The sequence below is a fragment of the Equus caballus genome, chromosome 3 (genome assembly GCF_041296265.1).
Source record: "Equus caballus isolate H_3958 breed thoroughbred chromosome 3, TB-T2T, whole genome shotgun sequence".
Lineage (NCBI taxonomy): Eukaryota > Metazoa > Chordata > Mammalia > Perissodactyla > Equidae > Equus > Equus caballus.
This window is the reverse complement of record NC_091686.1, coordinates 94893864-94920119: the sequence shown is the minus strand read 5'-3', so window position 1 is coordinate 94920119 and position 26256 is coordinate 94893864. Positions and strand designations below refer to the sequence as shown.

Here is a 26256-nt window from a genome sequence, read left to right as displayed (position 1 = left end):
AAAGCAATTTTGGAATTAGAGTACCTTTCACTGAATTTCCTCCTTCATTGCAAATCTTCATCTTTTAATAATGATTTTGATGTTTGTATAGGACTGAAAGTCATTAAGACACCAAATCTGATGAATGAGATTCATAGTCCAGATAAGTATGTCATCTTTGACCAAAAACAAATGAAATATAGAGTAATAAGACCTTTTGATATGAAAGTAGTCCAACAGTTGGAACAGGCTGCTTATGGATGTAGTGAGCTTTCCAGTACACAGTACTGAAGCTGAGAGAAATGGACCATGCCATCACTGTGCCCTGGAAAGGGGATGCCAGAGTGAGGGGAATTCATTGCAGAGAATGCCAAGTTTTCTTCCAGCTGTTTTCCTGCTGTTTTCTTATGTTCTTGAAGGTAATTCTAAAAGTGGATGTCTAAAAGAGGTTTGATAGTGATGGCATCACTCAGCATGCCATCAGCTAATTGACAGCTTTGGAGCACGGCACTTAGATTCACGTGTATGTGGGGATTTTTGTTGAAAAGCAAAAAGGCAGTTATGTCCATCATATAGGTCATAAACCTTAATGACCATCAGGTTTGTGCTGGCCAATCTTCTTGTGAATGACACCCACAGAAAATCAGGGTGTAGCTGTAAAATAGGAATCATGCTGGCTGGCTTCTTGGGAATATTGGAAGGAATCATGACTGTAATTAATGAGACGAGATCAGTATGCTGATCAAAGCAAAGCTTTTGTAAAGCTATGTAAATGACTAGACAGACTGAGCAAGGTAGAGTTTCCTAAGGTTGCCTGGAACACCTTGCCAGGTGTGGCATTAAGTGCACTGGCCCTTGACAGCATCTTTCTGCTGCTTTCTCACTTCATCTGGCGGTGCTCAGTTCTGTGTGGTCTTTCAATTTTACGGTTTGAATTAATTTCTCTTCTTAGCTCTATAAAGTTGAACGTATGTTTACATTTATGTTGAAAGCACAATTAATTTGCTAAATATAGTATAAAAAGCATTGTATCAGTGTATACAGTTCCTATATTACTGAGAAAAATAGTCATCAATAAGAGCCTCGTCAAGAATTGCCTAAAAATATTTAGTAAGTTTTGTTGGGATGGGATGAGGGGCAGAACTTTCCCATTAAATACAGAAGTAAGATTTGACAAAAACTAACCATAGAATGTACTGTGCACTAGAAAGATGGTCACACCATTGCATATTTTTTCTTCAATTGCTTTTTAAAGAAAGGTTAAATGGCAACTGGGATTGGCTCTTGAAATTGATCAAGGGTTCAGGCTGACTTGCTCTTTGGGAAGGGACTTAGAGAAACATGTATGAGGAGGTTCTTCCTATGGTTAAGCCTATTTCCTGGCTTTTAAATATATGGACCAAATATTTATCACAGTTCTGGAAGTGTTGCTTCTAAGAAAGAACCAAACCACGTCATCTAAATGTATCACACTCCATTGTACAGAGTTGGAAGCTGAACTGTGATTTTCCCAAAGTTAAACAGCTAAGTTTTGGTGGTTTGGGGACTAAAATGCATCACCTGTCTCCCAAGTCAGCAGTCCTCTGCTGTACCCCTGCAGGGCCACTTCCCCCTGTTATAAATGAAGACGAGACAGCCTAATGCAGGACAGCGGGCTGTGATTCAGTACAACCATGGTTTTTGGTCAGCATGTTATGGCTTATTGGACTTACTCATATAATTCAGCGTTTCCTGTTTACCTAAAATTAAAATGTTACAGATAGTACTTCTGCATAATGATGTGATAACACATGAAATTTTGAACTGTAGTTGAAAGTATTCTGATTTAGAAAAGGGTATTCCCTGGTTAAACAAATACGACATCTTGGTTGTAAAAAAATTAGATATTGAGTGTAGTTTTTCTAAAATCTCTACAATTTTGGAGGTCGTTTAGTTACTGAAGCTCCTAGTCTCTTAGCCTTCCCTTTCTAAGCTTTCAAGTGTTGGTGGCAGTTGGAAGAGCATTTTGTCTGTGAAGCCAGTTGCTAACGGAGCATCAGCAGCCCCTGTATGCAGTGGCCATACATCAGACCTGAACATCATTAGTCCAAAGTCCCAAGTTAGCACATGTCAATGTTAAATGGTCATAAATGTTTGGATGACTCTTGCAAAGTCACATTTGATCTCATTTAGTCCTGGTTTCCCTCTAGCCCCAGAACCTCACAAACCTGGGTTTGTAGACCGTTATTTAATAGTTTAAACAGTTTGGTCTCGTACCTGAAGTTCTTGCCTTGGAGCCTTGATGTTTGTCGCTGGCTTGCGCCATCTGCTTTGGATGATAAGGCATTTTGGAGGCCACTGATTTTCGGCAGCAGTGTTGTCAGGATACCGAAACAGCGGGGTGTTGCTTGGGCCAACAGTGAAATACATGGCTTAAGCCTTTCCAGCTGCTGCTTCTGGCCAGATATTTCTGTTTTGTTGACTTTCAGAGCAGGTTCTTCATGTTGCTTGCTGGGCCCTTTAGTGTAGCCAGCCTTGCTCACAGCAGAATTCACTGCCAGAGAAATGTCCATTGGCACCGAGAGCACAGGGCTGTTTGCAGTCACCGTTCAGCAAGGCCAGTCCTGAACCCGATTTGCCACAGGGATTAGCGCAACTCTAATGACATCTACTGTCTTTTCTCATAGCCAAAAAAATCTAGGGTTGACATTTTTAAAAAATTTGAACTCCACAGATGTAGAGAATTGTTGAATTGTTCAGCGGGACCTTGAAAATGTATTCTTCCAAGTAAGAAGGAAAAGAATAAAGACGGTAGATGAAAAGTCACAAAAGATGAGAGGGAGGCAGCTCTAGGCCTGGGGTCCCTTGGCTGCCCCTCTGGCTAGTAAATAACTTTGAGCGGGTCTCTGGATCCTCACCTTCCGTTTCCATGTCCATGAAATGAGAGGCTGGACAAGGGGTCTCCGCAGGCCTTTCCAGTGCTGTCTTTTGATGCATTTGTCCTTGAGGGGAGTAATTGGGTCACTTCACTTCAGAGTCCATGCATCAGATGAATAAGATCTTACCATCCTGGTAGCATTAGCCAGATCAACTGAGTTAGCATCTGCTCCATTTCTAACATGGAAAAAGAAAAAATTTTATTTCACGTGATCAGCACTTAGTTTGTCAAGCAACGTTTTGTACCTTCCGTCTTTATGTCTTTGATAATTTGTGGAGCACTTGCTAATGAGCAGACATTGTGTAGAAGCTTAGTATGTTTCATCTCCTTTAATCCTCACAAGAGCAAATCAATGAAGTAGCTGTAATTCCCATTTAAAAAATAATAGGAACTGGGGTGCACACAGATAGTGGTGTTAAGCCTGGGGGCTTCACATCCTGCCTTCAGCATTTGCTAATTCTGTGGCCGTGGGCAAAATAATGAACCTGTGAGGCCTCTGTCTCCTCCTGAATAAAATGGGGAGGTGGGCGGAGGGAGAGGGTTTGTTCCCGTGGGGTGCGTGGGGAGAGCAGACTTGGGAGATGTGTGCCCTGACTTATCAATGTCTGTAGGACTAAGGACAGCTCTGTGTGCCAGTAAACTTTACTCAGATGAAATGGGCAAACTTCCTGAAAGATGTGATTTATCAAAACTGAAATGAGAAGAAAAAGATCGGAATGGCCCTGTATCTGTTAAAGAGATCAAATCTGGATTGAAAATCTTTTACACAAGGAAAACTCTGGGCCCAATAACCCCACTGGATTCTATCAAACATTCAAGGCCCCTGATTGATATATGCCTAGTCCCAGAAAAAAATGTGTAGTTAATAACAGCAAGCTCTGCAGTGCAAGGAGAAGGGCGAGGGGCCAGGCCTGCTCTGGTACCTTGTGGGTGGGGGTGACTCAGCCCCCACCCCCTCGTGCCTCAATGTTCTCATCCAAAACCACATCTCAGAGCATCGTTAAGATGAAAAGTTACTAAATATGAAGTACTTAAGACATTTAGTAAGTATTTATTATTATTATCATCATATCTGGCTCTGCAGAAGTGTGTGTATTGGCTTATACTTAGCTGTGTACCCTACCTGCTCTGTAACAAACACACAGTCTGGAGCTGAGATGTGATGCAGAATGGACTTTGGGGCTGGCGATATTACCACTGTGTATAAATAGGATTTAGTGTTTTTAGGTGGGCATGAGGTTGCGGTTTTAATCCTTAGAACGGTCAGTTTAAAATTTGCCTTAACTGATTTTCCTCCCATTTTGGTAATTTAGATATATTCTTCTTTTTTTCTTTTTTTCTTTTTTTTGAGGAGGATTAGCCCTGAGCTAACTACTGCCAATCCTCCTCTTTTTGCTGAGGAAGACTGGCCCTGAGCTAACATCCATGCCCATCTTCCTCTACTGTATATGTGGGATGCCTACCACAGCATGGCATGCCAAGCAGTGCCATGTCCACACCCAGGATCCGAACTGGTGAACCCCGGGCTGCCGAAGCGAAACGTGTGAACTTAACCACTGCGCCACTGGGCCAACCCCAATATAATTCTTCTTAATGCAGCTTTAGGCTGGATGAGATTGGTGGGAAACATAGCTATCCTCATGTATTTGAGGAGATGTTGTCTGAAAGGGTAAATTTATTCTGTTCAGCTCCAGGAAGCAGAAACATGACTAATGGTAGAAGCTACCTGAAGGAGGTTTGGCTGTAAATAAGAAGGAACTGTCCTTGGAGAGGCTCTCCCAGTTTAGATGGAGAAATTTTGTTGAGCTCTAACCATGCCAGGTGCCGGGAATTTTAGCATGCACGTCTTGCCCTTGAGATGTTTACGCTTTAATAGCATGGACATGGAGGAGAGAATTGGACAGGTGTGGGATGAGTTTTAGCAGTAGAGCCAACGGGACGCATTGGGGGTGAAGGGGTAAGAGAAATCAAGGATACATCCTAGGTGTTTAGCTTTTTCCAAAATAGGGAAATGGGATGGGGCAGGAACAGTGACTTTAACTTGGACCCGTTAATCCTGCTGTAACTGCTCGACATTTCAGGAGAGTGGATGGGCAGGCAGCCACATTGTGAAATAGAGGACATGTAGCTGTCGTGTGCACTAACGTGATCTTCACTGGTCTGTTCCAGCTTCTGAAAATGATTTGCTGAACAAGCGCCTAAAGCTTGATTATGAAGAAATCACTCCTTGCCTTAAAGAAGTAACTACTGTGTGGGAAAAGATGCTCAGCACTCCAGGAAGATCAAAAATTAAGTTTGACATGGAAAAAGTGCATTCGGCAGTTGGGCAAGGTAAGCTTTGCTGGGAGTCGGGCCAGCCAACCTCACTCCTCACTGATGACTGTGGAGAAGTGGGCAATAAAACAACTTCCAGTCCCATTTGAGTGGCCGTCCCTCTCCTGTTTATCATGTCTTCACCTAATCTGTTTCCAGCTGTGTTAGTTAATTGACGTTTCATCACCTTTCATGATTCCTCTTAATTAAATTAATTCAAATGCCCGGAAGACCAGGGAACAGGAAGAAAATAGAGGACAACCTAAGGGGTTAGTTGCCTTCAGACTGGGTAATGATAGGATGATATACTTTGAGTTAAATAGTAAACCGAAAACTAATTGCCTGGCTTCTCTCTGGCACTTGTGGGAGACGTCATAGAATGTGGGGCACAGACTTCAGACAGGCAGTCCTGGGTTTGAATCCCAGCTCCACCAGTTACTTTGCAGTGTGAACTGAGGCAAATGGCTTAACATCTCTGAGCCTCACTTTCCACCTGGGTAGGTTGTGAGTGATGACAGTAGGTGTTGTGAGTAAATGAGCTGATAGCTAGGAGCACACTGCCAGTGTCTGCTGTACTGAAAGGCCTTGGAGACGGGGCAGTAGTTGCTGCTGCAATTTTTTTTTTTTTTTTTTTTTTTGTGAGGAAGATTAGCCCTGAGCTAACATCTGTGCCAGTCTTCCTCTACTTTGTATGTGGGATGCCTCCACAGCATGACTGATGAGTGGAGTAGGTCCACGCCCAGGATCCGAACCTGCAAACTGTGGGCCACTGAAGTGGAGCGTGCAGAACTTTAACCACTTGGCCACAGGGCTGGCCCCTATTTGCTGTTCTCTTTAGTGTGGTCTGCTGGCCGTGTGCCAGTCTGAAGTGTTACTGATCCAAGATAAATACAGAACTTGAGACTAAGCATTTAGAAAGTTTCTCAGCAAGTTGACAGTTATCCTCATAAAAAAAATGTGGACTTGTATTTTATCAGTCTTTTTTTTTCTCATTTCATTTTTCTACTGATTCATTTTTATTGTATTTTATAAAAGAATCAGTCTGCAGTGATTGGAAAATGTAAAAAGAAAAAGAAAAAACTGGTCCTTCATCAAAGACAGTTTGAGAAGCACTGTTTTAGAGTTTAACTTTGATGATTATTAGTGTTAAAGAAAACAACCATTTCTTTTAAAACGTAGGTTAGTGTCTGCAGGCAGGACTGGAAGCTTTCTGCGTCTAATTCTTGTGCTGCTGAGTTCCGGTCCAGCTAGTCACGAGTAACCAGGTGTCTGGAATGAGGGTTGCAAATATGTATAAATCGTACATTTTCTTCTGACTCAGCTGTTCAGGGGACAAAGTTCCACATGCATTATTTATGTGCAAGAGTAAAAGCGGCCTTTTCTACTATAGTCCATTAGGTATTATTCAACCTTCCTCTGAGTTTTGACAGCATCAAGTTTAGTAACAAGATGTGGTTGTTGCTCATTATGACCTTCCCCTTTCCGTGGTTAAGGAAACCTGGGCTTAGAGCAGTTGAGTAATGGGCCCAGGGCCACAGAGCTGCTCGCACGCCCCAGTTTGCTGGAGCTCTGGCCACCACAGGGCGCGGCCTGCAGTCGAACCGTGCCTCAGCAGTGCTCTTCTCAGAGGCCAGAAATGTGGTGAGTGGTGAGGACTCAGGCTCTGAATCGTCCAGCAGCTCCCAGTGTGACCTCTGGCAGGTGCCCTCACCTTTCTGGGCTCTGGCCTCCTGGCTGGAAGGAGGAGAGGCATGGACCCAGCAGAAGCTCTCAGAGCTCTCTTCTAGCTCTCACGTTCTTTGCCTCTGTAGTGGTTGCTGGAGGCTTACCATTGCACCAAATGGCCCCAGCTTGCTGTTTTGAAAAAGAAAGCAGAGAAAAGACTTAGTTTGCTTTTCACTGTTGACTAGATGATGATCTTCAGGTGCCTCTGCTTCCACAAAGGGTAAATTGCATGAGTCGGTGACAACTGTTCCGAGTATTTGAGCTTCTTAGAAGCCTGGCACCTGGATATGTTGGTTTTTGTTGTGCATTTTACAGGAGGACTGACAGAAATACTCAGGGCATCTGGAACCTGTGTAATGAAGGGGGCTAGATGACTGGACAGTTTATACGCCGAGGTGAGCTGAGGCCACCCTGGAATTTCCTCGTGTATCCCCCAACATTGCAACATCGCATTCTGCTGCAGGAATGTTGTATCTCTGACTGTGGAAGGAGCTTTGTCAGTTATCCAGCTCAGCTGGTTTCAGCACATAAGATTTAAGGACTCCTAAAAAATGACCACAGAATATCTCATATCTCGGAATTAAGATGAGATTAAATCAGAACTCCCCCCGTGACCTTTCAGGCAAAGGCCGAGTCACTTCTGAGAGAGAAGACAGTTCCTGTGTGGGTCATGAGGTCTCTCCTCTTAATGATCTCAAGACTCCTAACTGACAGAAATAAAGGGATTTATAAACCTCCAAGTTAAAAGTGGATCAGAGTGGCAGGTTGGGGTGTCAACGTGGGAGAAGGAAGACTACTATGGAATTTTAAATAATTCAAAGTTTAGTTTGGGTTTTAATGATTTCTCTGAAGATATCGAGGTAGAACTTTATAATCTGGAGAGTACTTTTCTAGGAATGGGATCATGAAGAGGACGCCTGAGCAGTTGGCAGTATGGACCAGATGTAAACTCTGCTTACCTTTGACCCAGCGATGCCATGGATAGCAACCTATTCTAGAAATTAGTCAAAAATGTACTGCGGGAGGAAGAATGCTTATTGTGGCTTTAATAGCCAAAAAACAAGACAGACCAAAAAAACCCAACCATGTGACCACCCCATATCGTATTCCTTGAAAATGATGCAGTAGATCTGTATTACTTATGTAAAAGATGTCTAAGTTGTTAAATGAAGAAAAACGTACAGCATGATCTCTGTGCAGTTGTATATTTTTATATGTCTTTATGTAGAAAAATATCTACGATGTGTTCGCAGATATGCGGGTAATGGACAGGATGGCCATGTATCCAGTTTACCTGGCATAGCCCTGGTTTACGCCTCTTGTCCCAGTAAAGTAATTAATAGCCTTCTTCCCCTTTGCTTTCAGAAGCTTCCTGCTTTTCGATGGTGAAATATGTTCACTCTAGTTATGAGTGGTTTTTCTCTTTTTGCATTTTCAGAAGTTTTTTTTCCTCACTTAAATAGTGAACGTATATTGCTTTTAAAGTCAGTAAAAATAAAAAGGTATTGACATTGGGGGATGGGGGATGAGGATGGCCTCCCATCCACGCAGAACTCTGCCTGCAGGCTCTGGGTGGACTCCACTGCCTGGTTTCTGTCTTGGGTTAGGAGTGGAAGCAAAACCAAAGATGAGGAAGGGTGTAACAGGTCGTTCTTAGCAAAAACATTGCCTCCAATTTGCATGACCCTTTGTTTTCAAATCACAAAATCTCAGCTTTTGCTTAAACATCAGAATATGTGGCACTGTCCAGTGACACAGCCAATGTTCTTCTCCTCCAAAAAAATAAAGGGCTGATAAGATAATGGGAATGATTTAGTAATAAAAGGAAATTGGTCATTTCATAATTTGGGAAAATTTCCCAGTTTGAACAAAATATTTTGTGAAAAGCCCCACTATAAATCACTTACCATACTGACTGTTTTTCAGGCCACATTTACTTCTAATACGATTTGGAGTAGTAAGGGCTTGAGAGTGTGTGTGAGTGAGTGTGTGTGTGTGTATGTGTATACATACACACAAACCTAAGCTATATCTCTGAGCAGGAATAGTAGAGAGGGAGAGAAGGAAAAGAATAATGTAAAAAGGCAGATATCAGAGTGTATTCATTGCTGCTGTAACAAATTTAAACAACAGATTTTTCCCTTGCAGTCCTTGAGGCCAGAGGTCTGAAGTCAGGGTGTCGGCAGGGCTGTGTGGGCCTCTTCAGCTGCTGGGGGCTGTCAGCATTCCTTGACTTGAGGCTGCATCACACGCCCTTCTCTGCCTCCACAGTCACGTTGCCGCCTCCTCTTCCCTTCCCCTCTCTGTGTCTCTTACACTTATTTGTCATTGGATAGAGGGCCCACCTAGATAATCCAGGATGGTCATCTCATTTCAAGATCTTAATTATGTCTACAAAGACCCTTTTTCCAAATAAGTTAACTTTCACAGGCTCCCAGGATTAGGATGTGGAACCACCATTCAACCCACTACACAGGCTCGTCAGATTAATGCTGAGATAAACATTTAGAGAAGGGGTAGGATGTGGTCACAAGTTACGTGTGGCCTTGTGTTTCTCCAACAGGCTAACTCTTTTTTTTTTTTCTTTTACAATTCTATGTTTAAGGGAAAAACCAAATTACTTACTATACCTTCGGTACTTCCAAGAGATGGCTGAGTGATTGTTTCTAAATAGTTTCTTGTGGATCTGGTAATAAATGAAATTGACTACCATCTGGTTCAAATCCGCAAACGATTGTTTTATTCTTAATTGCCAGGTAGGGACATAAAATATCTTTTCTCCAGTGCCCATCTGAGGAGCAGATTGTCTGACAGTCCTGACAGGGAGGATGAAGAGGAAACGGCAGGCTCTTTCCCTGTGCTGCCCCTGACCAGTTGGGGGGTCTTGGGCAAAGGGCCTGTCCTCGTTGGCCTGTTTCCTCATCTTTACCATGCGGATGACCATAATATTTCCCCTAGCAGGTTGTAAGGTGCTTAGAATGGTGACCGCCTGGTCACCTCGAAGTAAATCTTAGCTGCTGCTGCTCTCCTACCAGAGTAGAACCTTCTCTCAGAGATGGCCAGTGGGAAGCCAGTCTTCCTGGGTAGGCCATCTGAGTGGCAGGGAAGTCTCCAAAGTGGTCACGTTTTTTCTGAATGGAAAGAAAGATTAATCTCTAATCTGAAAGTTCCTTTTCTCTCAAGAGAACTCCTGTCAGAGATGAGAAAGATTCGGTGTCTCATTTTTCAGTCTTCTTTCTCTCCCCATGTCTACATTTGAGCCTTATAGCAGCTGAAGGATGAACCAAAGAATTTTAAATCGAAACTGTCACTTTTTCTAATGAGGTTTGCCCTAAATAACATCACTGACTTTAAGGGAACTTTTCTTAGTTTTAGACATTTTTAATCACTTTGAATATTCAAATTAATCATATTTAAAGCATGAAAGAGGCTCGTGGATAATTTTTCTTGTTTTTAGATCTCCGTTGAACGCTTACCACGGCATGGCTATGCAGATGCTTCCCTGCCCAGCCTCTGGTCCCTTCCTCCAGCCCTCCTTTGCAGGAGGGTGTCTAATCAGTATTCCTGAATCTCAGCCTTGATTCACTTTCTCCCTCCCCAGCTCAAAAACATTCATGGTTCCCTAGAACTACCGACTAAAGTGAAGGTTTCTGGCTCTGAATTTTGCCTCTAATGAAACCCTTCCACCCTGGCTGCCACCTGCACCCTCCCTTTGCCCGAGGCACCGGCAACACTCATAGCTCCCTTCCTCTGACTTATCTTCTCTTTGCCTTCTCCCACTCTTTTTTTTTTTTTTTTTAATGCTTTTTGATGAGGAAGATTGGCCCTGAGCTAACATCTGTTGCCAATCTTCATTTTCTTCTCCCCAAAGCCCCAAGACATAGTTGTATATACTAGTTGTAGGTCCTTCTAATTCTTCTGTGGGGAATGCGGCCACAGCATGGCTTGGTGAGCAGTGTGTAGGTCCATGCCCAGTATCCAAACCAGTGAATCCCCGGCCACTGAAGCAGAGCGTGTGAACTTAACCAATGCCCCACTGGGCCTACTCTCAAGTCTTGGCACAAGTGAAGGATTCTGTGACACCATGATCTCCATCCAGACTCACCTCACTTTGATGATATGAGATGACATTTCACGTTGTAGTCTTATATGCTTGGTCTTCTTTCCCTAGAACATTATTAATTAGCACCAGATAGGAGCTCATGTCATTCGTCAGTTTCTTCTTTGCAGACTCTGAACATAGTGTAGATTTGAAAGGTGAAAGGGGAAGTGGGAGGGGGTCGGAGGCGTGTGGAGGAAGGAAGGAGGCAAGCAAACAGGACAAAATTTTGGTTGCTTCCTTTCCATTCCTATGCTGTTAATTCATAATGCAACAAGAATTTGGATCTCTGGAATGAAACACAACTCATTTATATTGTTGTACTCTATGCATAAAGTCTCTCTCTTTATTTTCTAACACCTCCCGCCCCCCCCCAGGTGTGCCACGTCATCAGCGGGGTGAAATTTGGAAATTCCTAGCACAGCAATATCACCTTAAACACCAGTTTCCCAGTAAACAGCAGCCAGAGGACACGCCGTACAAAGAACTCTTAAAACAGCTCACCTCCCAGCAGCACGCAATTCTTATCGACCTCGGTGAGTCTGCAATTGATTTTGACATGAAAACGGAAGTTCCACTCATGTGAGAAATCTGAAGAGGCTGTCCAAGTTATTTAGTGATCTGCCTTTAGGTTTAGCAATCAAAATTTACTACTGAGACTTTCAATTAAACAGCCCTGGAGTAATCCCAGATGTCTTCTTCAAGTACATAAAAATCTCTCCACTGGGCAGCTTGTTAACTCTGCTCAGCAGGTGGAGTGGCCGTCATGAAGGCTCCGGTGGTGACTGTGCTTCAGTTCAGTAATGCAGATATTGCCGGGAGGTTTTATAGTCAACCCAGGGAACATCCTGGAAAAATAAGTGCCAGAGCCGAGGCTTGTTGAATTACAGGAGCCACTCCCTTAGTCTTTACGACTTAGAAACAAGATTTATTAGAAAAATTGTCAAAAGCAGTTTTTGTGTGCAGCAACGGGGCGGCCCCTTGTCTCTTGAACAGTGTTAAAAACACTAAGATGGAAACAGTCTGTTGGGTACGTTTGCAGTTGCCGCCAGGAAGAGCTTGGGGAATCAGGGTGTATAAAAGAGCCTTTCTCACTTGTCGGTGGCCACGCTGGGGTGGAGGTGGGGTGCGTCGTTTGCTGCTGCGGCCTCTCACCAGGGCCTCCATCTCTGCTGGCCCCATCGGGCAGGAGCTCAGCATCGCTGCTTTTAGGGCATGTGGTCCTGCTTCCAGAACATCCATCCTGGCTCCTGCTGCCACCACCGGGGGCCCCCTAGAGCCCCTGTCTGTGCTTCGGGCTCTTTGAGGTTCCTGCAGTGCAGCAGCCGGGAGGCAGGAAGGCTGTTTCCCAGTAATTTGAGGTGTAAGCTGCACCAGGCAGTATCAGGTCTTTTCTCTCCAGCCATAGAGCAAGTCGTAAGGGTTGACTTCATAAATGTTACTCTAGGTCTGAGGTCAGATGTCATCTCTGGGAAACTGTCCCTGACTGTAGCCTCTTTTCATACCAGCAGACTGGATTAGGTGCCTCTGCTGAGCCTTTCTGTCCTGTTCCATACTCTCCCTCTGTGATACTTATCACATTTGTTATTATTACAATTATTCTTTAAAGCTAATACTTAAATTTACCTTGGGCCAAATGTTGTGTAAAGTTACGTAAACTACTTTCTTTGATCCTAACAACACAGGCAGGTAGCTACTCTTCTATCCCTGTTTAGAGTTGAGAAGAATTGAAACACAGAGAGGTTAAGTAACTTGCTCGAAGTAACACAGCCAGTATGCTGCTGAGCAATGTGACTCCAGAGCCTGTGCTCTTTACCACCCCGCCCCCGCAGCTGTCCTCAGGTATATGGCAACGCCTTTTCCTTGACTTCTCTGCTGTAGGGTGAAGCCCTTTGTGGCCTGGACTGAGGCTGTTTTACCACCTCCTAGGATAGAGCCTGTCACACAGTAGATACTCAGTAAATCTTTTTTGATGTTGAATATGGGGCAGTGCACTAGCACCCAAATCTCACATGACCCTCACAACAGCCCTGGGAAATTGGCCCTGTGTCCTGTTTAAGAAATGAGGAAATTGAGGCACAGAGAGGTCAAGGGTTGACCACACTCACACAGTCAACCCACTGTGGCTCTGTGCTGTGCTGAGGCCGTTCCATCCCTGAGGCCCTTTGAGCCCAGGAGCCCCCCGTGTTCCTGTCACCATGGCTGGCTGGGTGAAGGGTGATGCTCAGGCCATGATTACACTTGGGGACAAAGTGTGAGGCGTGGGGCTGGAGCCCGTTTGGCCCACTGACCCTGAGGAAAGTAGTTTTGTGAATTGGCAGTAGCTGTGTTTGCTAATGTGATGAGTAACAGAAAAAATGACATCATGTTCCTATCATGTGAAATGAAGTGAAAAATAAATTTTGAGTAGGAGGTTGAGATGGAGGGAGTACAGCCGGTTCCTCAGCTCCCCCCAGTCCTTCCCCGGATGGAGGGAGAGGAGAGGGGAGCATGTTTCCCCTCCTTGACTCGAATGTTCTCTTCTCTTAGTTTTCCTCTCCTTCTTCCGCGGGCGGGATTGGCCCCCTGCCTCCTGTTGCTCAGATGTAATTGCTCTTCTGCAGAGTGGGAGGAAAAGGCCAGGTCGGCACAGGGCCCTGGGGCCTCTCCCCGGGGAGCTGTGTTTGCGGGGGCCTCACCTCGGGTGGCTGCTCTGGCCAGAGGCCCAGTGCAGCCTTTCCTCCAGTTGGCACATGGTCTGTGTGAACCGAGACTCATCCTTTCCTCATTCGTGGGCGGGGCCAGGCTGCACTCAAGTCCCCTCCGTCCCTGCCTGTCTCCCACCCTCACCCCTCTGCACCCCCAAAGGCCAGCCACCCCTCCCTGACAGTGCTGGCCTCGTCCTTCCACCTCACTTCTTTCCCAGTCCTGGCCTCCACTTTGGAGGCCCTCCAGATACCCTCCCAAGACCTAAAAGAACCTGTTTCCAGCAATACATCTCCCAAGCAACCTCAGTGCATCTCTCCCAGCTTGCTTTATCCAGAGACCTGACCAGCACCAGCCTCCTCTCCCCACTTGAACTGGGAAAACCCAAATGTTGCCCCAGACCCGGCGGTGAACCCGGTGGGCCCTGCCTGCCAGGCTCTGGCTCTGCCCAGTCGGGGTTCGAGGGGCCTCACTTAGAAGTTCCTCCAAATTTTGTGTGTTGCTACCCCCACCTCTCACCAAGAGTCAAGTCAGTTGTTTAGTCTATACTTTCTGTTTGGTCTACACTGTGGCTAACTCAAAGCCCAATAAAGGTGTGTGATGCTGAGCAAAAACAAATCAGTAGTTCAGTTGTTCTTAAAACGTGACATTCTTATCCTAGCCAGAAGAACAGAATGCTTGTTGCTTGGATGTATTTTGGGTTTTCATGGATTTTTGTTTTCCTGCCTCTTGCTTTACTTTATGAAATTAGTTGTGAGTCTAATCAGCTTTTTGCAAGATTTTTTTCTTCCAAAGAGTAAGAATAATAGACTTTGTAGTTGGGCAGTGTTTTATAGTTTGGGAAACATACTTTCTAACTTTGTCAGATTTCAGCTTTACACAACCCTGTATGAAATTGGGCACATATTATTCCACTTCAGAGCTGATGAATGAGACCCAGAGAGGTTGAATGCTTTGCCCAAGTCACAAGCTACTCAGTGGCAGAAAGTTCTGAAGGCCTCAGCTCAGGAGCCTGCCCCGCTCCTTAAGCCTGGTTCCAGCTACATCCATTTGTGCAGCCCTCTCTTCTCTGGCCCCCCATCCTGGGGGCGCAGCACGGACTGCCAAGCTTCCTGCCTTCTGTCTGGGGCTCCCACTTGAGTTGTGGCCACACTAAAGGCCACCAGTGGCACTAGCTGGAGACTCCCTTCAGGCTCCACTTCACCACTCCTTCTGCTGCCACTTCAGCTGCTCCTGCCCCTGGCATCCCAGCCTGGACTCCTCCAGCCATCAGTGCTTCTGCCTGGTGAGGCTGTCCAGCCTCTCCCATGGCAGCAGGGCTTTAGGTCCAGAAATGGAGGAACACGTTAAGTCAGAGAGCAGAGGCGGGAACTGCTCCCCTACATCGATTACTTATTATTTTATTAATCTGTGTTTTATAGATCAATAAAGTGGTGGCATAGTTTATATACCCTACAGAGATCTGGTGAATCTTTTGGTGTCCAGAACTAGCATTTTTTGCTAGATTTCTAGAAGAACTTCTACCAGTGACACGCAAATGGGTTTAGGTGTCCTCGTGCTGCAGTGAGAGGTGGAGCATCTATCCAAAGACATATTTGGGTCAAGAATCCAGCATGGGTGCTGTCATACTGATTTTTGCTTCCACTTAATGGGGATTTTGTTTGTTTGTTTTTTTGGTGAGGAAGAGTGGCCCTGAGCTAACATCTGTTGCCAATCTTCCTCTTTTTTTTTTCCCCAGCTTTATTGAGATATAAATGACATATAACATTTAAGTCTGAGGCATACAACATAATGATTTGATATATGTATATATTGCAAAATGATTACCACAATAAGCTTAGTTAACATCCATTACCTCACGTAGTTAGGTTTGTGTGTGTGTGTTGAGAACATTTAAGATCTACTCTCTTAGCAACTTTCAAACATACAATACAGTATTGTTAACTGTAGCCAACGTGCTGTATGCTACATTCCCAGAACTTATTCATCTTGTAACTGGAAATTTGTACTCTTTGACTATTTTATTTCCATATCTTGAAGTGATATTTTGAAGTGTAAAAACCACATGGCTGTTAAGATAACAAACCAAAAAAACATAGTGGCATATGTATCTTTTTATACATTTTGAATTATTTTATTGGTCTGAATTTTCAGAAGGAAATGGCCTGGAAAGCCAAATTGGTCTCTTAAGGGTTTGACAAATGCAGACTAGCCAATCTTCCTCTTTTTGCTTGAGGAAGATTGACCTTGAGCTAACACCTGTGCCAGTCTTCCTCTATTTTATCTATGGGACGCTGCCACAGCATGGCTTGATGCGCAGTGTGTAGGTCTGCGCCCGGGATCAGAGCATGCGGACTTAACCACTGCACCACTGGGCCGGCCCTACTTAACATATTTAAACAAAGGTATAAAACTTGCCTGGTATCTGGAAGCAAGGGAGCTATAAACCAAGTGTTATAAATGGGAATTTTTTCCTTGCTTTTTTAGAATCCATAAAAGATGAGAGGAAGAGCCTCCAAAGGAAAGATCAGTAGAAAGGCCTTAAGATGACTAAATGTAGAGGGGCAGACAGGAGCGTTTTCCCTCCTCCCTCCGTGCTCGGTAGTTTGCTTTGCCTGGTCTTGCCACAAAGCGCTGTGTGCTCTGAGTAGTAGATGGGGCTGTTCCTCAACACATGGGTGCTGGTGGCAAGCACCACTCTGTGTTTCGTCTTTGGTTGAAGTGCTGTGTGAGAAACTAAAAAGCATTAATGGCGGAAGACAGACAAGTCCCTGGAGTTTGTCATGCAGCGGTCTTGTTACTTAACACACCTGTCTGTCCAGTTGGAGACCTTGCTTTATGGAGGTCTGTTGAACAGTCGCAGCTCAAGAGTCATACGTTCTTGCATCACCAGCTACACGCATTATTCCAAAGGGTCTGCCATTGTGTCTGATGTTATCAAGACCACGTTGTGAAATCACATGTATTTGACCCTTCCAAATGTGCTCTTTAACCTCAGAGTGATGTAACTCAATGTGGGTGATGTAAGGAAAGAGTAAAGTGGCGTGTGACTTCACTTCCTTTCACAGAGGTCTGAAATCTTCCTACATCCTTCGAGCCACTCAATGGTGTGCTGGCAAGTGTTTAACAACCAGCTCCCCTGACTCCTCCAGTGAAGCCCGGTGTTAGCGTGTGCAGATTTCCATGGCGTACATACTCCACTTTGGGAAATTTTAAGCTACCAACTTGATGTCACCGATGGCGGAATTGGGCAGAGATGTGCACAAACAGAGCCAGCAGGAGCCAGTGCCAGCGGCCACTGGACTAAGCCAAATGTTTCCTAAAAATAATCTGCATAGAGAAGAGCTCTGCCTTCTTAATCTCCCCCGTGTCGTTCAGTGGTGATTCCAGAGATGCTTCTGGAGCACCTGGTGCATTCCATGCACTCTAGGAAACACACGTTCCAGAGGGGAAGACGGCCACTGAACAGCTGATGACCAAATTATTTAACTAAATTGTGAGGAGTCATGCAAAGGGTATTTTTTCTTCAGTCTCTCATCTCACATTCTGCTCCGAGCTAGATGGTTGGAGCAATTTAAGAATCTCTTAGGATCACAGCTCCTCCTCCTGGAAAGAGCCTTAGAGGTCATTTGACCGTAGGTTACTCTTCCTTCCGCAAGTGAGGACAACAAGACCCGTGAGTTAGAGGTCACAGTCAGGTGGCTGGTTTGCCAGCACCTCTCCCTAGAGATGCAGAAGTCTCCAGGCTCTTTGTGAAAGAGGCAAAAGAAAGAAACCTGATAGTCAGCTGTTCAGAGCGTCCTCAAGACGGAATAGCTTTGCAAGTGGCCCTGTGTATGCTGGACCGACCTCTGGCCTCCTGTAGCAGCTGCAGCAAGTAACAAAACTGAGAAGACCACGGGTCTCACCCAGGGTCAAGTCAGATGGGCTCTGCTCAGACTGGAGTGGTATTTCTCACAGTGCCGTGCAGGGGTCACCCACACAGTCCCTTGAGGAGCTTGTAGAAAACACATTCCTGAGGCCGCCACGCCTGAGCTGCCGCTGAAGAAGGATTTCCGGGTGAGGGCCAAGGATGCGTGTGCTTCACAAGCCCCCAGGTGACTGATGTGATCAGTGTTTGGAAACTGCTGGATGAAAGCTCTTCACCGGCAAGGTGATAGAGAAGGAGAAGATTCACAGAGAAACATCCCTTAGATAAATGAAATTCCTTAGGAACACTTAGCGTGTTGAGCACACCATGAAGTTAAGTAGGAGGTGGTCTAGAAAGACGTCTGAATTGAGTATCGCCTCTTAGGCCTTTCTAGCACATTTCTCCACTTAGACATACAGGACACAAAATTGTTACACATAAGGGGTTTCTTTGTGCTCATATTTGACTTCCTCCACTTAACAGCCCCATTCTCATTTTGTATATGAAGGGAGACTGCAGTAGAGAGAAATTTAAAGGGCCTGCATTCCTCTACTACGTGGCAAACAGTAAAATAGAGTTTAAAGAGGCGGGCCTGTAGCCTGATCCATTTATCAGAAGGATTCCACAGTTTTTACCCAGTTGCCCTCTAGGTTGGCAGAAATAAGGTGTTTTTCCTAAGCCGGAGTCTTCTGGAGCCACTGCTGCTCCTGGAGGTGTGCAGCCTTCCACAGCCTGTCTTGTTGAGTCAGAAACTCGTTCTAGAATCTTTTCACAGGCTTTGAACAAACAGCCAACAGTAAACAGCATCTTGCTTGTAGTTAATGTGCTTCGAGTGAGCAGCGAGGTGCAGGGGGCTGTGCTAGACCCGTCACCTGCTGCAGAGCAACGTACATACGTGTGGTCTCTATAAAGTGCGGTTTTTTCCTTCCCGGTGCTGACTTAGCACCTTCTCACCTGGGCCTGGAGGGCTCAGTACTCAGTACTGGATTAGGTGGGTGCGGATTGTCTAGGACCATTTCTAATCTGACGGGTCCACTTTCTTCTCGCGAGCCCTGCCTCCCTCCTCTCCTCGGTGTGCATGTGTTCAGGAATGTGTGTGAGCGTGGTGTCCGCCTAGAACAGCGGTTCCCAGACTTTTGATCTCAGGATTCCTTTCACTCTTAAAAATTATTGAGTGGCCCAAAGAGCTTTGTTTGCAAGGATAATTTCTATTAGTGTTTACTATGTTAGACATTAAAACTTCTTCAGAAATTAAAACTTTGTTAAAATAATATAAATAAATACTTCTGTATTTATTTTTAGATAACTATGATAAACTCACGCATATAAACATATTATGAAAAGCGGACTTTCCAAAATAAGAAAATTTAGTGAGAAGAGTGGCATTGTTTTACATTTTTACAAATCTCTTTACTGTCTAGCTTAATAGAATCAGCTGGACTTTCATACTTGCTTCTGCGTTCGGTCTGTTGTGATTGTGTTATTTGAAATATATGGAGAAAAAGGTGACCTAGTTGGAAAAGGGAGGGAGGACCTCAGGGACCCCTGAAAGGGCCTCAGAGACCCCCAGCAGTCCTTAGACCGACCATACATAGAGAACCACTGACCTAGAAAAATGTAATATAGGAAACTCTGTCTCGCCCAAATAGAACTGCGTGAGGAAGTCCGACGGGCAGTCATTCCTCCATTCCCGTTCGTTAGGAGCTGAAGACCAGAGACGCGTGGCTGTTCCCCAACCTGGAGGCGGGTGGAGCGCCTTTCTTGCTGCACTGAATCCCAGACTGTGTGGGACGGGAGATGGCGTTTGGCAGTCTCTTGGAACACACGGGAACATTTGTTTTAGCTCGGTCAGGTTTCTGCAGCCGGGTTTCTCGCATAAAGAAAATCAGTGACAGTTTCTGGGACTCCACAGCACGAAAGAGTTATGTTTCGGTGAATCTGGATTGTGATGATGTTTGTTACTGTTATTATTTGGAATCCATATCGGCTTTCAGTTCCACATGTCTGTGAATTCTAAATTTCATGGAATTAGTTCCTGGAACGAAACTTTCCTTTGCCTCTATAACTCTGTCGGAAAGTGAGATGTTTCAGGCTCAAGTGGAATGTTAGAATCAATAGAGCAGTGGTTCTGCACGGTTGTTCCTCTTTTTGCATTTTTGCTACAGAAGTGTTGTGTGTGTGCCGTTTTTTTCTGTCCTGGTTGGAAGCCAGCTTTTTGTATGGCATATCTGAAGACTGTGCCCCGTGCTTAAACGCCATTAATCGCACCCATTCGTGTCAGGCATTGTACATGTGCTCCCGACTCCGCAAAGCGTACTTTCTGCCCATTGTAAAGAAGAGGAAGCTGAGGTTCACAGGGGCTGGATGGTCCATTCTGAGCTGCACATGCTGGGGTCAGAATCATGCACTATGCCCTTTGCACTTGCCCTTGCTGCCTTGCAGACAAACCCACATAGGGAGAGTCTGTCTCTGTTTGTCAGAATTCATATGTCTTATGTTTTAAGTAAGATGTTTAGCTAAATTCTAAAAACAGTGTGTTTTTTCTCAGCTGTCAAAAATGGGGAGCGTAATGTCTGCTGTTTGGGTTGTGTGGGTGAAGTAAGACAGAGCCTGAAGAACCGAGTTCAGTCCTGGCCCCGGATGTGCAATCCCCCGCTCTCACATTATCTTCTCTTTCCTTCTTGTCACGCGTCTGAGGGCTCACGAAACTCAAGCTTGAAATAAAGCCTCATTGTTCCTCTCAGATGCCCCTTAGCTTTTTACTTCATGGATCCCTTCTGCATAGGTAATTACCCTGGTTTCCCGTTTGCAAAAGTGAGTCCTCCAGGTTGAACAACACTTGCTGAGCCTAATTCAAGATATGCATTCGTGTAAAGAATACACTGGATTTCAAAAGCAAAGTATGGAAAAAAGAATGCAAAATGCCTTAATAATAATTTGTTGATTATGTGTTGAAATGACAATGTTCTGTATCTGTTGTGTCAAACAGACTCTCTTGTTAAAGTTAATTTCACCTATTACTTTTTCATGTGGCCACTGGAAAATTGTATGTGGCTCACATTACAGTTGAGTTGTACAGGCTGCTCTAGAACAGGAAAATGCACAGGCATTATTATACCCTCTCATACTTGCACATGCACGCTCAGTTCTGCACACAGCTCACAAGGGTTCAGAGACCTGGAGGCCCCCCCTCACAGCTCTAAGGTTAACCCTGGAGCAGAGGATGAAGCTGGGAGGGGAGGTGAGGAGGTGAGTGTGTGGACTGGGGAGCTGTTGATTGCTTTCTAGCGGTGAGTGACGTGTGCAGAGTGTGTTTGGGGAAGAGGTTGAGCAGGCAAGAAACGAATCAGGATAAGAAATCAGGAACGGAGTTAGGAGACTGTTGCCATCCTCTTAAATCAAGTTCAGATGGACCAACCTGGATTGATGAAATGCCTTCTCACGAGGCTGAGGATACATCTCACAGATGTATCCTTCTCCCTTTGCTGAGACCAGATAATTAAGTTGAACAGTTAACTTGTGGCCTAGATGCACTTTCTGCCTTTGCTGATCCAGACGAGGTCATAATTCTCACCTGGATCCAAATGTGGCCCTGGCCGAGCATTTCTCTTAATCAGGTACTTTCTGCTCCCTGGAGACACTTCCCCATCGGTCACATTCCAAAAGGATGGGGTGAGGTGGGATTTGACAGGTATCAACCATAAAAGCATACTGAACAAAAGAAGTCTTTAAACCCGATCTGAATACCAGCTTTGTGTGAAAATAATCAGGATGTTGGGAGCACCCCCACATCTCCCCAAGCCCCAGTGCATGGTGGTGTATCCTAGTTGTAAGTCATTCTAGTTCTGTGTGAGCTGCTGGCACAGCATGGCAACTGACAGGTGGGTGGTGTGGTTCTGTGACTAGGAAGTGAACCGGGGCCACCGATGCTTTGAGAGCACCGAACTTTAATCACCAGGCCATCAGGGCTGGCTCAGGCTTTTTTTTTTTTTTTTTTTAACCTTTTTTGGGGAGGTGACTCTTTTGTGTAAAAGAAAACACTTACTGCTCCTCAGTCTGTTTCAAAGCACTGCCTCTGGTTTAAAAGCTTAGAAATATGCATGTGGCACGAAGCATTTGCAGGCAAAATAAGTGCAGTCTGGGAAAAGCTGATCAGGGAGTGTCTGTAGCAAGGCCAGGCTTTTGGCCGCATTTAGTTGATGTTGGAATAGTGTGGTGGTAAAGAACCACAGCTGTTTGCTCCTCTTGAGAGTGTAGATGTGTTTAGAGGATCGACAGCTTTTTTTGTTTGTTTTAGATTGAAATCCAGAGATCTGTAGGACCAAAGGTAGTTCTAATTGCTTTCTCCTGAACCACCACAAAAAAGCATGAATAACTGCTGATTTTTTATTGCAACATTATTCCAAGAACAACCAGCTGACCTTGTTTACAGAGCTGATTTACAGTATGGTCCAACTTCTAAAGACCTGTTACTTTGACCTGAAGCACCTTGGGTTTCTGGTTCAGTGGCTTTCTCTTTGCAATTACAGCTAATGTGTATTGTTTTCACAGGACGAACCTTTCCAACGCATCCATACTTCTCTGCCCAGCTAGGAGCAGGGCAGCTGTCCCTTTACAACATTTTGAAGGCCTACTCGCTTCTAGACCAGGAAGTCGGATATTGCCAAGGCCTCAGCTTTGTAGCAGGCATTCTGCTGCTTCACATGGGTGAGGAAGAGGCGTTTAACATGCTCAAGTTTCTGATGTTTGACATGGGTCTGCGGAAACAGTACCGGCCGGACATGATAATTTTACAGGTAGAGAGCGTTCCTGTGTCTTTGATAGAGACAAATGCCAAAGACGTGTGTGATTACTTCCAGGTCCATCAAAGGAACTTTCTCACCATCAGTTAACACTGTAACAGCTGTCATTGCTGAGAACTTTGTGCTAGGCATTGCGCCACGTGTTTCATATGTACCTGTCTCCTTAATAACCCTCAGGAAGATGCTATTAGTCAGGTCAATTTATAGATGGGAAAACTAAGGCTCAGAGAGATTACATAATTTGACCAGGTCACACAGCTAGTAAGTGGCTGAATTCAGATTTAAACCCAGGCCTGTCTGACTCCAGGGCCCTCCCTTTTACCTCTCATCAGACCGTCTTCTCATGATCTAATTCCTACCTCCCACTGTATTTGCTACTTCTTCCACCAGGGATCCCCTCACCCGACATCCCTCAGCCCTTGTCATCTGGGGCTCATCTCAGGTATCACATCCTGGAGGAGCTCCTGCTGACCACCCTCATGTCGTGTCCCTGCTCATCCACCCTGGCACACTGTATCACATTATCCCATCTCATTTCTTCTGCGTAACACACGCATTGTCTGAAATTGTCTTGTGTCCTTATTCATTTACCCATTTATTTTCTGACTTTCCTTAGTGAAAGGGGGCATCTTACCCATCTCGGAGCTATGTCCCTGGTTCCTAGAACAGTTCCTGGGATGAAGTAGGTACCCAGCCATTATCTGAATGGATGAGTGACAGATGGCAGGTCATAGCAAAAGGAAACCAAACACAGCAGCAAGTGCCAAGTGCTGCTCCTGCCACCTTTTAGAGGTGGAGAGAAGACTGGATCCTGCCGTGGGAATATTCCTAAATGTTGGAGCACGTGTTTACGTGTTCATTTACCAGCAAGATGCCGTGATCTCAGAGCCTTAGAAGCATCCTTAAAAAGGAAACACTGGAGCCAGGGACTCTTTCAGAGCTCTAGATTGTGTGGTTAAAAATCCTTTCACCTCCACCTGTGAATGTGAACCACACGAACATAAATCTCATACAAGGAAGCCATTAGCTAAAAGATTTTGTCCCAATGACACTTTCCACACATACTGTCAGGTTCTTCCTATATTCTCCCCATTAGCTTTAATACAGGCACACTTGCCATCTAAGAGAGCAGAAGTTTTGAGTTTTATGTAATTTTGTATCATACCATGCGACTCTTTGTGGGCTGGTGGCCTTGGTGGTTAGATTCTTTTTGATACAAAAAAGCCACTGTTTTTTGTTACTAGAGGACTGTTTGGGCTGGGCCCCTGAGCAGTACATATCCATCTTGTAGCATAGGGTTCTGACCCTCTCTCAGTTATTGTTTCTTTGGGCTCAGGCCCTGGGATGCTGACATCTGGGCTGGCTTTAGGACCTCTGTGAGCCCTGGGACTCATCATGGGGCCTCCTGCCAGAGCCGTATCACTCTCTGAAGAGAGTGAACCCTTTCACTTGAAGTTCAACTTCAGTTGGAAAAGTTATTTTCTCCTTCTTGAGATAAACACTTCTTATTTTAACTTCCCCAGGATCTGTATATTTCATACATTATAAACCTAAAGAAGTCATACTTGTCCTGCCCATTGAGTCAGTTGGGGGCTCCGAGGGAACTGACCCAGTGAACAGCACAATGGAATCCCTCGACAGAATCACCATGTGCATTCGCATCACTTTTAGCAGAGAGACTGATTCCTCTGGGTTTGAGTTTTACTAGGAATGTGTATTTGTATGAGAATTTATGAAAATGTTTTCACAAGACAGATGTTTAGATTCTCTTAGCCAAGGAACACAAGGGAACAGTAAAGAGAAAGGAAGTGGTAGGAGATGACCCGGTGTGAGTGTCCTGGGCCTGCACCCAGCCAGGGGCTCGTGTGCAGCAGGCACCCAGTAATGGCTTGTGGGATAAATGAGTAGTTGAGATCAGTGGGTATCGCAGCCCAGACAGAATGTTTAAAGTCTAATAATTCCTCTCTTACACCCTGTGAGTGGGATAAGAAACTGAATATACGTAGCAGGTATCTAGTTCTGACACCTGGGTGCGTGTATCTCCACAGATCCAGATGTACCAGCTCTCGAGGCTTCTTCACGACTACCACAGAGACCTCTACAACCACCTCGAGGAGCACGAGATCGGCCCCAGCCTCTATGCCGCCCCCTGGTTCCTCACCGTGTTTGCCTCACAGTTCCCACTGGGATTTGTGGCCAGAGTCTTTGGTAAGTGCGTGTACGTCTGTCTGCCACAACCAGCATCCTCGTGTTCCATGAGAAACATTGATTGTCGCTCCACGGTGAGTCGTCTTAGTTTCATACCTGTCTCTTCTACAGGAACAGGGATCGTTTGACATTCTGAGTTTAGTCAGCGGTGGGTTTTGTGAATTTCAAGACCTGCTTAGCTTCTGACAATCGTTGGGCTTCCCTAGATCTAACCTTCATCCTGTGGGATTTAGACCCAGTTTCCTCACCACCAGGCTGTTCCTGGAACAGACATCTTAAAGACCTGGCTGAGGAGCCCCACACACGTATTCCAGGTGCATCTGTCGTGACTCATCTTCCTCACCCTCTCTGGCCCGTGACTCTGTTTCCTGAGAGCTCCTTAAAACTCTTCAACCGATGACTTCTGGGCTAGTGTTCTTTCTAGATTCCCTTCGCATCTCCTCTTTCCCTATCCTTGGCTCTTCATTTTCTCTGCCATCACGCTCTTGAAGACACCTGTGTGTGGATGACTCACTGTTCCATCCTCACATGCCCCCTGCCTCGTCTTCCCAGATGTCACAGCCACTTCCACTTCTGTGCCCCACCGTAACCACAGGTTGTTCACCTTTCAAACTGTCTCCTGTTTTCTTTATTTACTTTTTAAGAAGATTGTCTCTGTCAAAGTTAAACAGATGTTCACGTGCAGAGTCTCAAAACTATACTTCAATAGAAAAATAAATTAAAAAAAAAAGTTTTTAAAGAGCCACCTTGCGTTGTTGGCAGAGATAGCTGTATCCTTTTGGATACCAGGAGCTGAGTGAACTCTGAGCACAGTGAATTCTTGTAGAGTGTGTTTTCCCTACTTCAGAGTGGAGGACTAGTTTTGACGATTCAGGTTCTTTTCATTTTTTACTGTGGAGGAGGACGTTATTAAAGAATTGATAGTTATCACAGCAAGGGGTTTTTAAAGTGTCATTTATGTTCAGTCACTTGATAGCTTAAAAACCTGCAGTCTTACACTTTTTTAGATTTGTTTTTAGAATGAGAGAGCATCTTAAAGGGAATGTTCAAAAACATTGAGAGAATCCTCTTTAGACATACTCTGGGAAGACAGCTTGTATATCCAAATTCTAGACATCGTAAAATTTGCTTTTTAATATAAATGGGCATTGAGTTGTCTTCTCTCCTACTCTTCTCCCCAAAGTGCTAGATTTTTAGCATTACTCACTTCTATCCACAAGCACTTTTAAAGACTTTCCCATTTGGCCTTAACTAGAAGCATCCATGTTCTTAAAATATTCACCACCTTCCCTATTGTATAACTAGCTCCCCAAATGGATTTTTACTTTCTGTCCCTAAGAAAAAAATCATTGAAAAAAATAGGTACTAAAAACTCTCTCCTGGTCAAACAAGTCGTTAGATTCCATGAAGATTTTAATACCCTAGTTCAAAAAAAAGATAAAGCCTCAAAATTGTCTGCTTAGTTTGCCAACAAAAGAGTCGCAAAAACTGTAAGATCTCTAGCTGTAGGCTTCAGTCTTTTTTTTTTTTTTTTTTTGGAAGATTAGCCTTGAGCTAACTGCTGCCAATCCTCCTCTTTTTGCTCAGGAAGACTGGCCCTGAGCTAACATCCGTGCCC

General features: G+C 44.8%; 1 protein-coding gene across 7 annotated transcripts in view; it reads left to right on the top strand.

Moving 5' to 3' along the window:
- TBC1D1 (TBC1 domain family member 1) overlaps positions 1 to 26256 on the top strand; it is a 217238-nt gene that overhangs the window by 172459 nt on the left and 18523 nt on the right. For all 7 annotated transcript variants that reach the window (XM_023638236.2, XM_023638234.2, XM_070264002.1 and 4 more), the window contains 4 exons: positions 5066 to 5227; positions 11411 to 11569; positions 22180 to 22424; positions 24479 to 24638. In XM_023638236.2, the coding sequence (XP_023494004.2) occupies positions 5066 to 5227; positions 11411 to 11569; positions 22180 to 22424; positions 24479 to 24638 (726 nt within the window). The remainder of the gene's footprint in view (positions 1 to 5065; positions 5228 to 11410; positions 11570 to 22179; positions 22425 to 24478; positions 24639 to 26256) is intronic.